The sequence below is a fragment of the Myzus persicae genome, unplaced genomic scaffold (genome assembly GCF_001856785.1).
Source record: "Myzus persicae strain clone G006 unplaced genomic scaffold, MPER_G0061.0, whole genome shotgun sequence".
NCBI classification, from domain to species: Eukaryota; Metazoa; Arthropoda; class Insecta; order Hemiptera; family Aphididae; genus Myzus; species Myzus persicae.
The window spans coordinates 180,988-199,908 of NW_019103107.1; the positions used below are offsets into that span (position 1 = coordinate 180,988).

The following is an 18,921-nucleotide window of genomic DNA, read 5'->3' on the forward strand; positions in this document are numbered from 1 at the left end:
AACGTTGACTTACGTTGTGGATAAAGCTGGCGCTTCGTATCATAATAATTGGTGTAATAATACGTGAAAATAATAAATTACAAAATTTTGCTAAAAAAAGGATACTGATATAGGTACTAAATACTGCTTCACCGTTAGATCTTGAAATTATTGACGTGAAAATTGGATAAGAGCATCGGATAATCGATAACCGGATACTGACAGCAATTAAGACGTTAATTTTAGCTTCAATATTATTAAGACCGCAATTCGTCTATTGCGACCGCAACTCGGACAATACCTAAAATATAAATGCGATAATGAACACTGCGACGAGCAGTTTGTAATCTGTGTTCGTTTTACGTATAATAGGTATGTGTATTGTGTAGTACTACCCTGTAGTCTATAAAATCAATATATATATTTTTGACATCACGATATTTTTGTATTCGCGACATTTTTGTATTCGTGACATTTTTGTGTTCACGACATTTTTACAGCGACAAAATTACAGCGACATTATGACGTGTATCCAACAATTTTCAAAATTTTTTGAATTTTATATTTTTATCGAGTTATTTATAAACATGTGAAATATATTTTATTTTCTTTAAATGTCAATAATAAATTTTTCGTTCGGTCAAAAATTTTGAAAATGTAATGCAAGATTCCTCATAAGTCATTAATTTTTTAGCAGTTCAAAAATATTAAAAATACTTAGGAATTATTATTTTTTTTACCATTTAAAGGTCAAATTTTGACAAAATTACGAAAATTTTCAAATATTTTTGTAGGTAGTTATGAAATTGTCATACTTATTTTACAGCTAAGGATTTAAAATGTAATACAATATTTTCAATAAAATAAACATAATTATTTTAATCCATGTAATTTATCATTGGATATAGAATAAAAAAATTGGTTTAGCTTTATACACCTTGAAACTATTTTTTACGTTAATATTTTTTAAGAATCATATTAAATGAAAATAGTTAATAAATAATAATAATAAAAATGCCAACAGTCAAAACTTATAAATTAAAAATACAGATCAGCGTAAGTACCAATGGACCATAATATTATACAATATGATTGTAGTGTATAAACTATAAAGTGTTTGGCATTTATAAGTTATAAGTGAGTTAACTAAATTATTTGAACACTGAAAGAATTTTTTCGAAACTAAAATAGTGGGTTACACATATATATATATATATATACATTATACATATAATGCGATTTAAAATTATTTTACTATATGTATATGCACTATGCATATATATATATATATAGTAAAATTATTTTAAATCGTATTATTATTTTCATTGAATTCGTTCGAGGTCATTGAAAATTATTTTTCATCTTCTTGATCATGTTCGTCAAGTGTTTCCAAATTTTGATACTCTTCATATTCATGGTACGACCGTTGGCTGTTATATGGATCTCTTATTTTGTCTAGATCATTATTACTATTGGAATCATCTAATTCAGTAGCTTGAGTAGCTCTTTCGTCATCATCGTTTAGCATAAGTTCTCTTTCAGAGACGCCTAAATAATCTTCGGGATAACTGGACGTGGGCCTTGAACCCATTAATGACAAATAATCGGCGTAACAGCTGTTGTCTTCACCTATGAAACAAAATTTTGTATGTGAATATGTGAACAAGTATAATTTATTTTGTATACTAATTACTAGGTAATAGTTATATGTTTTTATTTACCATTTTTTCCTTCAAAATAACTTTCATATAATTTTTCATCGTTATCATCTGTTGCCTCGGTTAATCGCAACCGGATGGCCTCTCTCATTGTCTGTGGTCGCAAGCCCTTGTCCCAGGATGGATTATAACTTTTTCCATACATGGTTCTTAATACGTCTATTTTGTTATTTCTTATGTTGTACCGATCCAATGCATGCTCATCTTTACGAGGCTTCCATTCTTTAATCTTATAACCTTCATTAATATATTTTTTTGCCAATTCTCGGCGCATCATACTTTATAAAAATAAATTTTTCATAAACATAGGTAGATTAGTATTTATAATATAAATTTAAATTAGCCTTGATATAAATTCAGTATTTTCTTATTAATGATTAATGAATTACCGTAAGGCTGGACTTTTTAGAAGAGTTGGATCATTTAATCTATCCCTAACGTTCTTTTCTGCGAGTTCAATTACTTGAGCCCAGTCTTCTTGGTCAGCTTTATATGGATTGTTTTTTATGTAATTACTAAACTTTTCTTTTTCAACTGCAATGTCAGTTACCAACAGATGTTGAATTGTTTCAACTGTTTTCATCATGTCGACTGACTCATTACTTGTTAAATCGACTTCTAACATCTATAAATAAATATTTTTTTATAACGATTTGGTTAAGTTAAAAGTTTAGTCAAGTTTAAAACCACAATTATACATATTCTTCTGTATTTTCAGTAGTTAATATTTTGTTGACAATGTCTCTATAAGATTCATCAGCTTCAAATTTCATATTTGAAATATCATCTTTGTTATTCTTGTTTTCTTCGACTGCTTTGAAATATTCTTCTAATTGTTTTTGATCAACATTCTTTTTTTTCATCATGGCCTCAATCATATGACGCTTTTCTCGTTGTAAATATTTATCCCTGATTTTACCTAAACGCGTTTGTGGTCCTTTACGATTAAAACACCAACTGAAATTATTTATTCATATTTAAAATTATTTAGCCAACTTTAATTTAGTACTAGAATTGTGAGCAGTTATTTATCAATAATTTACTTGAAAGTTTCGTCCCAAATCTTTCTCTTCATTTGTTCCTGTGACAACGTTGGTTGGAGGTCATCGCTATGAATCGAATTTGATACATGCGATTTAACTGCCCGGTAATCTTGACTGTCCGCATCGTTTTCTTTTATGGATCTAAATTCTTCTTTATACTTACTGTTCCATACATCCAATTCTTTTCTCCAAATCACCTCTTTCTGAAATACCCGTCCAACTTCTTCGATTATATTTGGTTCCACTACCGGAACATCTGTGGTGATTATCATTATTGTCCCAGTGGAATCCGAGAAGCTGATCAATTCGTTTTTCTTATAATTCATTACTTCGTGTATACCTTCAGTAAACATTAACCTTTCGGTACCGATGAAATGTATTGGTGAATACGGAGCTGATAAAGCTGCAAGTTTATTACATTTTAGAACAACATTCAATATTAAGTTATTATAAATATTATTATTTATCATTTTTTTTATAATAGAATTCGTGATTTTAAAATATTCACTTGCTATTAGCCCGTCACTGAGGAAAATATCCGTTGTATAGTAAGGCTGGTGAGTGTATTTCATGAAATTCCAAAATTGTAAGACCCCATCTGTGTTGAAGGACACTCTAAATTCCGCAGGTTGAGTAGTAGACCATAAAACGCTATTTGTCAAATCATTAAAACGCTTCCACCAAACTGGTCCGCCCTAAAGTAAACTTGTAGTTTTAATTCATTTTTATAATTCAATTTTTTTTTAACAAATTATTATGAGCAATTAATAATAAAATCTATAACAAGTACTGTAAGTCAAATAAATTTTCACATTATTTTTTATACTACGTTATTTGAACAAATGGACTTTGCTCAATCTTTCACTATAATAATAATTCATGTATGAAAATGTATTTTAAATGTTGAGTATATTTGTATGTTTATAACATATTTGTTTTGTTCATAATACTATTGTATAATGTATATTAGTATACGTATATTTATATATTTTCTTTGATAAATAAAAAATATTACGAATTGTTTTTTATACTTTTATGAATTTTAACTCTATATTATTCAATATCATTGTATAGGAAAACGATTCTAAGTGGAAACAGACAGACGGACTATATTATAATAATATTTTGAAATTATAACAAAATAACTGAGATCGTTATTCTTTGTTTAAATATCTAATTTAATCTAAATTAAAATTTTTAATAGCAATACAAAAAAATACAAAAAAGTATGACCTACTTAGGGTCTTATTTACTACAAGGGATACCTTGTTTTTAATTTTCAATTCTCAGCTATAAAAACTGAAAATGTTATAAATGTGTAAATATATACAAAATAATTTGCACATTTTCAAGATTTAGATTTTAGATTTAGTTAAATATTAAACTGTTAATGCTTATAAACAAAATATCGTGTCTTTAAAGTATTTTTAATATTGTATTACAACTTATAAGAAATCTTCCATACATGCAAATGTTCAAGCTTTTTGACACAACGAAAAACAAAGTATTGATATTTATAGTAGAAAAACTAAAAACATTGAAAGTGGAAAAATTTCTAGAAATAGCTGAAAACAAGATAAAATATTTTGAAAATTTCATAATTCGCAGAAAACGACAAAACAAACATTTGGTGAAAAATTCAAGTATAGGCCGCTATCCGTTTTTGAAATTCAACAAAGTAAGAAATTCGTTGGATATGAATTCGTTAGCTTAAAATTTATTATCGACAATAATTTTAAAAAACAAACTTTTAAAAATCGAAATTTTCTTTTGCCTTCCTATAGTTAAAAATGATTCAAAATATTCTGAAAATGTTATTGTGTATAGAAAATAACTATGCATACCTAAAACATATGCACATCAAATTTAAATTTAAAGTATTTACAGTTATTCGTTTGTGAGTTATTACAGCAAAAAAGAACTCAATCGGCTTTGCCGAAAACTGGTTTTGCGTAAAAACGTAGAAATTAACTGTTTTACTTAATTTTTTTTTGTTTTTCACAACGTTTTTGATAACTACTGTGAATTTTCGAATTTTACCTCTTCAAAGTACCAACTAAATGTGTTCTTCCATCAGAAAAGTTACTGAAGTTGGAAACTCAAACATTGTTTCTACTAGAAATATTGTTTGCAGAAAGACAAAAAAAAACCCACAATATCATTATAAAATAACTACATTTATCGCTCGGCTCAGAATCTAAAATAAAACTTTGTAAATAAATAGGTATGAAATTATTATTTTCTAGCTTTAAAGATGAGCGCTTAAATAAAAAGTATTTTAGCTTGCTTTAGAATGTTAATATTGCATTTGTAATATTAATACACTTTTATTTGTTACCTAATGTATACGTATCTGCATATTTAACAGTACCTATTTTCAATTGTGTACACAAAGGCGTACAGTACTGCTAACTACATTACATGTATTATAATATTGTTATACTATTAACATTTTTCTAAATTTACTTACATTATAGTTCAAACTCCAAATAGATACAACGTGTCCACCACAAACTAAATGAATATCTGGGTAAAAAACATTTCTCTTGATGTGGTTGATAGGTCCATCGTGCACTTGTCCCCACCAAATATTTTTGCACTCTGTACATTTTTAACTTAAGTTTTTAAGTTGTAATCAAACATTATATGCTACACACCTTCACTGTTTCGGCCCTGCTGGTTTGCATCATAACCATCCCAAGTAACAACTCCGATTTGACCCATAATACTACCAACGACCAAGATACGGTTTGGATCATTTGATTTTGTCGGCACTACAGTAATAAGACATTAAGACATAACATTTAAGGGCCATACCTATATTTTAATTTATAATATGTGTGTCAACGTTTACCATATTCAAACTGTCGTTTTCCAATACTTAGTGGTTGGTCGGATATATAATTATATTGCATTAAAGGTATCTCAAAAGATAACGTTGTTATGGGGCTGTGTATTGTCTTTTCTGGTTCTTTGATGATGATCTACAATATTTATTTAAGTACATACATTAGACCCAAATATCGTTGAATACCTAACCATCGTTGTATAAACAGCATTACTTAATTATTAGATTAAAATTTAAATATATATTAAAAACTATGCAACACGTTACTTGACTAGTAGCACATCAGTAACTAATTTATAATAATTAATATCAAAAAAAAAAAATCATATTAAATAATATTGATTCTTTATTTTAGTAAAATTATCGTTGAATTCTAACTACCTAACTGCAAAATTATTCGAGATTTTAAACTTCAAAACTCTTAAGGAACCTTAAATACGTTTTTATTTTAGTTTTTTGACAGAACATAGATTTTTATCGACATTTAGAGAAAAAAAAACTTCAAAAAGACTTTTACTTAATAATATAAATTTTGTTAAAAATTTATTTCGCCTAAATATTTGATTTTTATCCATAATTTTTTTTTTTATTTGTTTCGCCAATTATTAAGAAATTTACTTGGTAAATAGGTTGAACGTATAAACTAGATTCTTTTTCCTACCTAAAAATGTATTTAAGTTCAAATTTTACAATTGTTTATGTAATCAAACCAAAATAAATATAATCTGTTTCCTATAATATCGATTTGATGATATTCTTATTTTTTCAAGTTCTATAGAAGTATAGAGTATAGAGTATAAATATGTTAGTGAATATAAATGAGATTGACGGGGATATACCTTAATCTATACATATTTTTTATACACATCAATGCATCATGACTTTTCATTTTTTGTTCAATATATTTATGAACAGATAGTAGAAAAAAAAATTTGAAAAAGTAAATTATTTAACCGCTCTGCTGTACCTAAGGACTGTAGTGTACATCGTCATTGAGTAGACCACTCTGAATGTGTTATATTTGAATTTAATGATAAATCATTACATGTCATATAAAAAACAATAGATCAATTCTGTACAAAGACGGTCAATCAGCCTATTATAATATAAATATATTACTATTAGGTAATTAATAATTATCATAGTAATTTATTTTATTAACTATAGACTATACAGTAATACGATATAAACTATAAAATAAATAGGTAATAGCATAAAATTAACCTGGATGATTTGAAAATGTTATTGTGTACATAGATAACAAATAATAATATATGTAAAAGTTTCAAATCCCCATAAAAATATATTTAAATACTAATAACGAATATTATTTTGTTTCATTAAAAAAACTGAGTTTATATATTTTTTAGATTTTTTAGATTCTTTTGGTTTAATTTACAAATTTTCGCTTATTTACCTAATTTTGTCAAAATTTGAACTTTAAACACTAATAAAAAATTTAAAGTGAGTTTTTGGTAACATTTTTTACTATAGGTAGAAAAAATGTATGAGGAATTTAGGAATCTTCCAAATGGACCATTAAAGTTATTTTCTACATTTATAATACCTGCTGTATAAGTTGTTAAGATAATATATTGTATTTATTGTTTTCAACAAATCAGCTGTTGTCAGTACTTGGTGGTGTGCACGTCAACCTCAAATATAATATAACACATATGAAAGACGTATTAACACTCGTCACTCCCACACTCTTTGATTTACATAAAATATCAACTCAAAGCCATATAAAAAAATTTTTTGTAGATTGAAATATAAATAAACTATATTTTTTCTTTCATAATATAATATTCAAAATCCAATTGAAAACAATTATTACCGAAATTAATTATCTATGAATATCACGTCCTATTAACTAATACAGTTCGACTATTTGTAATTTCCTGTTATGTCCAACTTGATGGGCCAATGAAGAGAACAATATAAGACAAGAGAATGCTTATAAGTTAAAGCACATCAATGTCTTTCATAGTTATAACCCCACACACGTGTCCAATTACTATCAAAGTAAGTATTATCATTTATCAACAAATGCAATGAAAACTTCAATTCAAAATGTATAACCATTAGTATCAAGAGACAAGACTTATGGTATTTACTTATTAGTTATTATATACACTGCCCTATAATTACAATTAATGATCTAACCGTATACGAAGGCTTTAGACGGTTGTTGTAAATGCTCAATGGCGATTTATAGTTTTTCAACTTTTCTGGGTGCTCAAAACTAGTGTTAGTTGAACTCTTTTTATTGATTCTTGGAATAGGTGTCGAATTCAAGTCCCAAAGTTTTATGGTACCATCCATAGAAGCAGAAAAAAATTGATCTGAAAATTCTCCTTCTTGAACACTGATAAATTTTCCCAATGGTGTTATCTGAAAAACAAAAAAATAAACTCACACGTAACATAAATACTTTATACGTAATTACTTTGAATAATGTACCAAAACATTATATTAAAATAATAAAATAATTATAGGATTAAATCATAAACGAAGAAATCAGTTGACTCGACTTAACTAACAGATTGTACTACATTTTACACACATATTTCTCAAAACTTGGGGAGTGTTAAAAGTTTTGTTTTGTGTGCATCATGAAACTCAAATATTTAAGTTTTTCGTTTTTTACGAAAATAGAATTCGTTGGTGTGTAATTTTTTTTTAAATAAAGTTGAGTAATATATTTTAACTTACTTTTTACTATTTAAATGTAAAATAAAAAACCAATGTACATAATATGTCTTAAGCTTATATACTCAAAAATATTAGTATACACCTGTTAACAAAAATTTCAGAAATTATTCTTAGAAATATCAAATTAATTTTGACTGTTTAAAGTGTTTAGAGTTTTAGACAGTGCTTAGACTCTTAACATTTTTTTTTATTTGAATTCAACGAGAAAAAATGTCTGCGATTTTTTGACGTTTAAGTATATAAAATAACTTTTTAATACAATTGCTACCGAACTAGGCTTAATTCGATGTTATTTTGTGGACTTTTTAAAACAATTCTGGTTGCTAAATAATAATACTTATATGAATGGACTAACTTCATTCATCGGATGAATCCACTGGATTGCAGTCACCGTTGACAAATGTGATTCTAAAATTGCACTTAGAGCTGCTGGTTTGATTATTGTTTCAAACTTAACGTCTAAAGACCAATTCATGTGCGCCCACTGTAAAAAAAATATTTTAAACTATTAGCAGTTAGCTTGAAGTATGATAATTACGTACAACTATATATTTATAATTTTTACCAGATGTTCATGATGTTTTTTTTCCTTTTCTGACATGTTCAAATCATTTAAACCTGCCATCTCCAATTTTCCTTCAATGTCCCATATGCTAATCTGCCCATTTGTCAACCCTCCTACAACAGTGTTACCGTGTCTAGGATTAAATTCAACACAGCGCACTTCTTCAGTACTCTCCAACCTCAACTAGAAATTTTTTTTGTATTTATGTATGTAATTCATTATTAAATTCTATATAGTATAGGTAGTCCAGTGTCAGTCTGTCCATGGCCGCTGTGCCGAAAACTCGGCAAAGGTCCCTCCGTTTCTTTTTTTTTTGGTTTCGTAAATTTTTATTTTTTCAGGTTGTTTATGGTCTATATAGTAAGTAGGGACTCCGCAAAGTATTTATCGAAACATTTATTTGTACATCATTTTTAAGCTAAATTTTTCTTTACGAAGCAGAAGGCCGTTCATAACCTTAAAAAACTGTTCCATGAGCCGTTGGTGTGTCAGTCTGACACTGATGGGTACCTACAGTACTACTGAATATTAAATACCTTCGGAAAAATATTATCACTAACTGACCAAATTAAGACAGAGTTATTTTGTTCGTCTATTAATGGTGTATTTTCACGTTTAATCTTTGGTATTTCATCATTCTTCTGTGATTTATGTTTTGACGAAGATTTTCTACGCTTTTTAGTTTTATTTTCTAATTGATACTTTAATTTTTGGTACATTTCTCCAGCTTCAAACATGTCTTTGGTTAATTTCATTCTCTCTTTTTCCATATCATCAATTCTATATTTTGAATAAAAAAAAAAAAACATTACAGTTTTTCTCAATCATGATTAGAACCTAATTATAAATTATAAATATATGATTTTAAACATAATTTACTTTTTTTTTTTTTCAGTGTACTTGGCTTCAGACTTCAAGAGTCTGAACAGTTTTTCTTCTCTTGCTTCTCGATCATACTTTTTATTAAATGTCCTGTTAAAAAAAATTAATAATTATTACATTAATTTAAAACTTGAAGGAAGTGTAAACTTGTCTTTTACCTGTGAATATTTCTAACAACATTCCTTAGTTTGTTATCATGTAACCATTCTTCATCATCGCCCCAAATATTGTAAAAGCTTTCTGTGTCAGAATCGTGATGTTCTACCACGTCCATATCGTTTTCACTTTTAATCTTGTCTGTAGTACTCATAATATTCGCCGATACTTTCGTGTCGTAGATTTCTTTATTTTGTTCTTCATATTCATTTTCATCTATGGAAAACTCATTGTTTAAATTGAACTGATACTGTTGATCTATACTTGGCAGGACATCAATACTTGTTAGTTTACTTTGAGCTTCTTTGATAATTATGTTCTGGTCAACCAAAGCTCTGTTATCTAATTATGAAAATAAAAAAATTATTTATTTTTATCATATCGTTGATAATTGTTGAATTTTTTACGTTTAAGGTGCAATTACATACCTGAATTTACAAGTGGATGATCGTTGTATGTGGAAGTTTGTTCGTGAGAAACATAAATTAAAGAGTTTCGCAATTGTCTATTAATGTCATGGCTATATTGTTGGTTAATTTTTTCGTCTTCTGTTACTTGGATTATCCTCATTCTCTTCAAATTAACATACTCAAATTTTAATATTGTATTTATTTTAATTAAGTACATATTAATTTACCTGCACAAATTCTTTGTTTAATAAAGAAATGATTTTTTCTTTGTAATTCTCATCTAAAAGCCGGTTACTCGAAGAGTCTATATCGATATCTTCATCGCTGTAGGATACACCATATTTTTCGTCTTTAACTGATGTAATTTCTTCATCAGATGTTTCTAGACCTACAGTTTTATATAACTCATTACTATTTATCTTGTAAGATACAGCAAAAACACCTAAAAAAGTAACATATTACTAACTTATTCTATCTATGAAATCTCCTTAATTTATGATTATGTTACCGGTTATAGTAGGATGCCAAGCATGACAAGATACGTATTTTTTTTTTGATACCTCATTTTGATATCTAGGTAGAAGTTTTATAACTTTAGAGGTTTGTTCGACTTCATCTTCATTTTCATTTTTCAACAATTTATAGTCATCACGGTATAAATCATATAACTCATTGTAGTGCAACTGATTCACTAAGCTTTGATTTAAAACAATATATTATAATTCATGTATTATAATTTTGCAAAGCTCAATGCCTATAAGACTATAACTTGTAATTAAAAAAATATTCGTTTTTCTAGGTTTAGTAATTGTATGTGTTATACAAGTGCCACATCGGCTTTCAAATATCATGTAACAAGAATGATGAAGATATAATATTATGTATAATAAATTAAACGTTGGTTCTTACGCGATCCTCACAATTTTTATCACACACAATTATTTGAAAACCTGTGTATAAAATATATATTAAAACGTCCGTGGTACTACAGAACTGTACAATCATTTAATGAGTAGGAAATTAACTATTTATTTGTTCAAAATTTCGTTTTGTAGGTAATGACAATAAGTATAAAAAAACATTAAACATTATTTAATTCATAATTTGTTAAATTCTATTGTAATAGAGATTAAAATATTTACTTAGGAACATGTTTGTTTAAAAAATCGTCAAGAGCTTTTTCTGGTGTGATTAGAGGTTGTAATTGAAACATTTCCTCTTCCACAGCTACTGACTGAATACATTTATTATATTTAATTCTAGGAATTGTCTGCATTTCTGTGTTGATCATTTTCCTGACAGCCTACACAATAAGTAAGTAATGATTAATTTCGAGTTTTATAATTTAATGAAATTTATATACAAACTACCTACTTGAACACTTGATTCTATTGTTAAAGCATCACTACTTTTGAAGATTTCTTATGGTCGTGGTTCTAATTTCACATATTCATTTTTTATGGATTTTGAATGCGAGTCCTCAAATTCTGCTTCAGCTTGAAGTCTACCAGCCGGAAGTTTCCATTTGTATGTTATCTGTTAATTTATCATTTGTTTATTATTTAATTATTTGTCATTAGTTATTAATAGGTACGTATTACCTACTTGTATATTATACCTAAATATATACAAATGTATGTGCATATAATAAATATTAAAATCATGTAAAATAAAAATTACTAAGTTAATTAGGTAAGTAAATAGCATTATTGCATTATTTACAATATGTTAATACTATTTGTATAGGTTATATTATAATATTATTTATTAGATTCCTACTTATCCTGGCCACCTACACTCAGATATAAAAAATAAGTTAACATGCATAGTTTTATCGCACAATTTAGTTAACAAAACTGATTTAGTTAATATTATTCAAAATAAATACACCTTTTCACGTGTTTGGACCGGTTTTATTTCTTCAATATCTTTGTCACTGCTTTTGGATTCCCAAGGTCCTGGTACACGACATATTGACCTCTCAGATTTTTTTTTAAACTCGCCTCCTATATTTTGCATTTGTGTTTTTTCGATATAATTTTTGGCTCTATCCGTGGTACATATTAAAAATTCTTCATCTGTACTACCAAAGGGCTTATACCCAACTAAAATATGGTCATTTGTAATACTCTAAGAAAAAAAAACAATTGCATATTAGTAAAAACAAAATTTTTTGTTGTGTGCAAATGTAATAATTTGTTTTTACTTCAATTTCTTTATGAAATGACCAAAAGCATGAGTACGTATTTTGTGACTGCAAATTATCAATAATTTTTTTACGATTTATTTTTGTCCATGGTTTATCTATAAAAACGTGTTTTCCTACGACACATTCAAAATGTTCGTGTAAAGTTTTAGGTATGAACACGATTTTTAAATCATCTTTTACGATTTCTGCTGGCTCTGACGATTATAAAAATTTAAAACTTAGAAAATTATTTTATTAAAACACAACATACCTATATTATAGTTTCATATAATAATAAAATATAAGTCTAACCATTATCAAAATTGTTTAAGTCAATAGAAGTGACTTGTTCCGTTGAATGTTCGTTATTAACTTTTGACAATGTATTGGTTTTCTTCTTCGATGACATGTTTTCTGTTTTTTATTTTTTACCACCAAAGTACCTGGATGATTTCTTCAACAAATGAATATGACTTTTTACTATGCTATTAGTGCTCATGCTTATTGTACCATTAATGTATGGATTGTGCGGTTAAAACAAAATAAGAAAATATTTTACCAAATATATGTTGAATTGTTGACATAATATATCGGAAACTAGGAAGGTAAAACAAAAAAGATATAATTACCTATTCAGTTATTTGATAAATCGTATGATTTGTATGCACGTTTTCCTCAAAGGAAATAAAATATATATATATATAAATTTTGTGTAACTCATGTCACAGCTAATTTAACTACGTATGTATACAGCAACTTAAGAAATACAAATAACAACTAGGTACGTAAAACAACCAAATGTCCAAATGTATGTTTGGTCAAAAGCGCGGTTGCCATCGTAACACCTTTGCCGAATATCGGTAAGAATTAATGTGTACCTATAGCACATTGATAACAACAAAAGCATCTATATACAATTATCGGCACGTGTCTTATGTAGGTAGGTACATTGTGTACGTGTTTTCCAAACTTGACAATGATGATTTGATCATGAAAATAAAGGTGGCTCCCTACCAGTGATTTTGTAAATTGCAATTAAATATATGGTTATATTAAAAAGTCAATCTACTTAACTACATATTCATAATATTATGTATTGACTGGTGAGTATTTTACTCCAGCGATTATTTAAGAAGTTCCGAGTTATTTTAATAAGATTTTCAGAAAAATAAGTTTTTAACTATTCAAAAATTGAATTGAATTCACTCGAAATATACTTTGAAAGTTCAAAGTAACATATAAATTACAAGTGATGCCACGATCAGTGTTCAGTAATCAGTAGTAATCAGTGCCTTTGTTCGTTGTGATGTAATTATAAAACTATATTGAAAAAATGTTCAAACTATATTTTTCATTTAATATCTGCAATTAATTAATTTTATGAATAATATAGATATTTATAAATACTGACATGAAACAAATAGTTACAAGATCGCATTATTCAGCTAACGCCGGCAGACGGTAGTAAGAAATATTTAACTATGCCCCGCAAGATGGGAATTATTTTTATTTAATTAAATACAATATCTAATTGATACCAGTATAAATAGGTGCCTACCACTTAAAATTGTTTGAGTTATCACTCCGAAACCAAACTAAAGCAAATTGGAGTGTCCAAAAATCAAGCTGAAAATTTCAAATATTTGAACAAAATTAACTAATAATAGCTGACTTCAAAAATTGAACTGATATAATAAAAATTTGATCTCAGTTTGTTAAAGAAGAAAAATAATTTATTTTTAATTTTTATTATTTTATCAGATTTTTGAATAATAGGTACCTAGTGGTATGCAATATTTATTTTGAAATTAATTTATACACTATGAAATGTTTTGAAAGTTCGGCGTGATTTCCAAATACGATTTGAAGAATTTTGTTTACTTCAGATTTTTAAAATTAAAAAAGTTTGGTTCGGATTTGACTTCAAAAGTAATTATTCATAATAATAGTAACACACATCATTTAAAGGATAAAACATTGCCTCTATGATCGTGTACAGAATATTTTCGGTACCCACTAAATCCAAAAATATTGTTTAAGTATGATTTCATTAGTCATTAATAACCACATTTATATAAGCTACCTAACCCGCGGTGCAGAAATGGTTGAATTTTTTTAGCTATTTTTTATATTGTGATACACGGTAATGTGTTAACTATCCCTATCCACATAAATCATAATACAGAGATGGTTGTAAGTAGTGCCTTTAATCATAAGTAGTTATAACTAGGGCTCTGAACTTAAAGCACTTATAAACTACTAGATAGATATGCATGCATTTATGCTCCTAAAAAAGTACAAATATGATGCACTTATTAATTAAAATAAAACAAATACAACTCGAAATTTTCTTATGCCTATAAATAGCTCAAAAAGAGTCACAATATTTCTAAAGTGTTATGATGAATAGAAATTGTTAAGATAAATATTCAGTTAAAATCGTATCTATATACCTATACAGTTACGATTTTCACTGAATATTTATCTTAACAATTTCTATTCATCATAACATTTTAGGATCTATATATATATACAGTTATCTTTTTTACAGTTACTCTAAATATAAAAGACAAAATCTGAGATTTTTCGCTTTTCCTGCAAACTATAGGAAATTTTTTATTTTTGATACCCCTTTTGAATCTAAAATGATGGTGACTGCAATATTTCATTATGCCATACCTACATTATATTTATAGTCTTTAATTGATGGTCCGCATAAGGAAAAAATATACTCTTGGAACTTTTTTATTTCATTTTTTATGTAAGTATAATACAAGGAATATTATGTAGGTACTATAATGTGTATAAAGTTCTAAATACTGCTTTGTCCGATATCCTTTTCTTCATTGGTTGTGTTAACAATTGGAATACTCGACTTTATAACATATAACAAATTGTCTGAAACAAAATGTGTAACTTGTAAGCTTTAATTCATTTCATTAGTTCAGGACAAAACATATCGAAAATTATGTGGGTTCCAATAATATTCTGGACTTATCACCACTATAATATAATATGTAGCAACTAGTGAAATGCGGGTAGGTATTACATTACATTAAAATTTTATACTTTATACACGTACGTGTCTCCACATTACATTACACTATAGGTTTATTATTATGAAATAGTATAAGAGGTGTATTTGACTTAATCAAATGTAAGTTTGTATATTATCAAGCATTAATGTACTAGTCTATAGCATTTAATATTTATAGATAATACCTATTATATGCCACTATGTAATTAAAATTTATAACTATATTAAATTGCGACAAAATAATACGTCATCAGCAATAATCATTGATTTTTTATGATTTATACAATTTTATAGAATATACCGAAATAATTAATGGAAATACCTATTTTATGTGGTTTATATAATATATATTATTATACATTTTAATACTTGCGATTTATTATTTATTCATGATTTATTTCACAGTTTTTATCGCGTCCAGTGTTTGATTTTTAAATATTTCTTGGAATAATATAATATAATACTCGAACAGTTATTGTTATACGTTTTATACTTATCGATGCTTGATGGTTATTGTATTGAATATTACTATCTTTAAACGACCAGCACATTTTTTTTTTGAAAATATATATATTTTTAGTCGCTAAATCTGTAACGTATGATTTTTACACTAGAAAATACGAAAAATAAAAATAATAAAAATGTTGTGTGTATTTAAAATGTATTTTTATTAATTTAACAAAATGAACGTCCCACAGAGCAGTGGCTTAGTCATATAATATTTTATAAATACATAGTTCAAATACAAAAAGGTGAACATATCATTTTGAAAAAAAACTAAATGTTGTTACCAAAAAAAGTGGATCAAAGTTGCTATTATTAACATTTTAGGTGGAGTGTGTCACTGCCACGGGACCGGTTGTGAGAACGTTGCAGGGATGACCAGTGGCGTAACTTGCATATCCGCACACACTCGCCATCTCGTATCCTTCTCTTCTTGTTTTTTGTGTCTCCTGTTCGACGTATTTTTCTTCTTTTCCGTTATTCGCCTTGAAGATCTTGTACGCATAACGTATTAAAATTAGTCACTTTGTGCCGAGACGGAGCGATGGTTCACGGTTGACAGTGACGATAGACGGCGGAGACCGCAGTAGATACGGAACGAGTAAAGCGAGATTTAGTGCTACGAAATCTAACCCCTTAGGAACAAATTTTCCACGGGGTGGAAACGCGTGAAACGCATTTTCTGCTACTATAGTGTCGTTTCCGAAGAGAAACCGTCCACAGCTTGCAATATTTTGACACTCTTATTTGGACCGAATACGTCGATGTAGTAGGACGGCGATGGCGTGACTCAAAGGAAGAGAGGATACGAGAAAGAGCACGGAAGGTGATTGGCGGTATGTCACCCGGGTACGTTATCCGGCATGGGCAATTATTCCGACCTGAAGGTACAGTCTTCTGGAATCCGAGGCGAATCGATGTACTCAGATTTCGGAGAAGGTAAGTCAAGTCGCCACGTAAAAGGGCTCATCGACGCATACGACGTTCATGTCATCTTTCTGCTGGAGCACCAAGTCGCTTACAGGCGGCGAATCGCCACCCGAAAACTGACCACTGGCCAATAAACGAGCTGGCTTCTCCTCGGCGAGTTCATCGTACTCGACATCTTCTTGCGGCACTGTGACCGGTTCGCCGTCAGAAACCAATTTACTCAGACGGTATACTGTCGATCGCGTATACCAGGACCTCAATCACCATAGTGGTTGTTTTTGCAATTCATAATCTCCGCGATCAGCATTGAGCGACAATATCATATCTCCACCGTTGTTTCAATTACTGTTTTCGGATACTTTGATAATATAATTCGTCATGTGTAATGTGTGTAGTTGCGTATAATATGATGTAATCTTGTTGAACTCAAAATAATTACCAGCGAACTAAATTCACGTAATATTTCGACACGGAAATTATTTATTTTTAAAGTCATCGAAGTTTGAAAATCGCCCAGACGACGGATACGACTTTGTTTATTACTAGCCAGCTATAGTAGGTACATCCGTCTTTTTTATTTTAGTCTGCAGTTTTTAGACAGCAGCATTCACTAGGAGTTCAGGCGCGTTTATTTTTCTAAACAAATTATATTATTATTGATATTTTGACGAGGTTTTTGAGTATTCCGATTTGTATTCTTCTGCAGTACCCTTTTCATACTTTTTGTTGGCTTTTTTTTTTAAATATATAAAACATTTCATACAATTTAACTTTGTACAAATACAAGTAGTTAAAATAAAACAAGTTGTTTTTTTCAATCTTTTTTACATTTAATATACGATGACGAGAAAGCCCAAACATCATCATATTATAATGTTATGTTATAATCTAATATAATTTAAATTGTATTGCTTGTGTGTAAATGTATAATATTATGTATAGCCGTATAGGTAATACATGACCACGGCTAAACAGAGGTCATGGTTAACATACGATGAATAGAAGGGACGAGGTAAAGACCCCCGTGACCGAGAAAGATCAGCTCATGCCTTCATTTAACCCCCATTACTATCAAGCACATATTTCAATATGTTTCATTAGTCATAACTATTTACATTTTAAAACAAAAGTTGTTGTAAAGTTTAATACATAACTGGTTTAATTACATTAATTGTGTCTCCTTAATCCTATTTGAATATTATACGCTTTTCGTGTCTTATTCATAAAAGGTTGATATTATTTTCTTGTACAGTGTTATAAAAATAAATCGATTTTTACTTTTCATAAGCAAAGCTTATGTTGCATTATTGTTGACTCCTGTTATTTTTTCGAACAGATTATCATTTATCTTTATTAGCTTTTTAGCTAGGAATGTAAGAATAGTTCTATAATTTCATGTGATATTTATAATTATTCATATTTAACTATCATATTTGATACACCACTGGAAGAAATATATTTTAGATTTGATGATATTTATTTTTCTTCATATTATCATACACGTTCTGTTGTCCTATTACTGTCAATAATGTGGATGTCTATACTTAGGTACTACCTAGTTACTACATTACCTTTGGTACAAACCACGGTTCGTATACGGTGACCTTTCCTGCTCCGTGGTTGCTCAGTGACGTGTAGTACAATATAACATGACGACGTTTACGTTTAGAAGTTGTTGTTTGTTTCATCAACATTTTTTTACGATTTCAAAAAATTACTGACGATTTATTGTTTTTTCATCTAATACATGTATATTTGTCTATTGTCGTGGGTTTGAGAGAGGAGACAATACTATTGCGCTGACATATCCTCTTAATATTAATTATTAATAATAATTATACCTACCCAATATTGTTAACTAAAACCTAAAGAAAATAGTCAGTAGAGGTTTTATTTTCCAATAGCATCTATATTTTATAAATAATTATTATTTTATAAATATTGTC

The 18,921-nt window shown here is 28.2% G+C and overlaps 1 protein-coding gene across 1 annotated transcript; it reads right to left on the reverse strand.

The window, feature by feature from the left end:
* Nucleotides 1-1,297: 1,297 nt before the first annotated feature.
* Nucleotides 1,298-11,796, reverse strand: LOC111033805. The gene is made up of 20 exons (XM_022314731.1): nt 11,691-11,796; nt 11,459-11,619; nt 10,825-11,012; nt 10,544-10,758; nt 10,335-10,479; nt 9,909-10,248; nt 9,748-9,840; nt 9,405-9,648; nt 8,869-9,051; nt 8,659-8,787; nt 7,755-7,982; nt 5,595-5,724; nt 5,398-5,514; nt 5,211-5,341; nt 3,249-3,435; nt 2,741-3,143; nt 2,396-2,654; nt 2,087-2,322; nt 1,701-1,975; nt 1,298-1,608 (listed from the first exon to the last, which is right to left on the reverse strand). The coding sequence occupies exons 2-20, from the start codon at nt 11,605-11,607 to the stop codon at nt 1,331-1,333; spliced, it is 3,930 nt and encodes a 1,309-aa protein (XP_022170423.1). The 5' UTR covers nt 11,608-11,619; nt 11,691-11,796; the 3' UTR covers nt 1,298-1,330.
* Nucleotides 11,797-18,921: the final 7,125 nt, after the last annotated feature.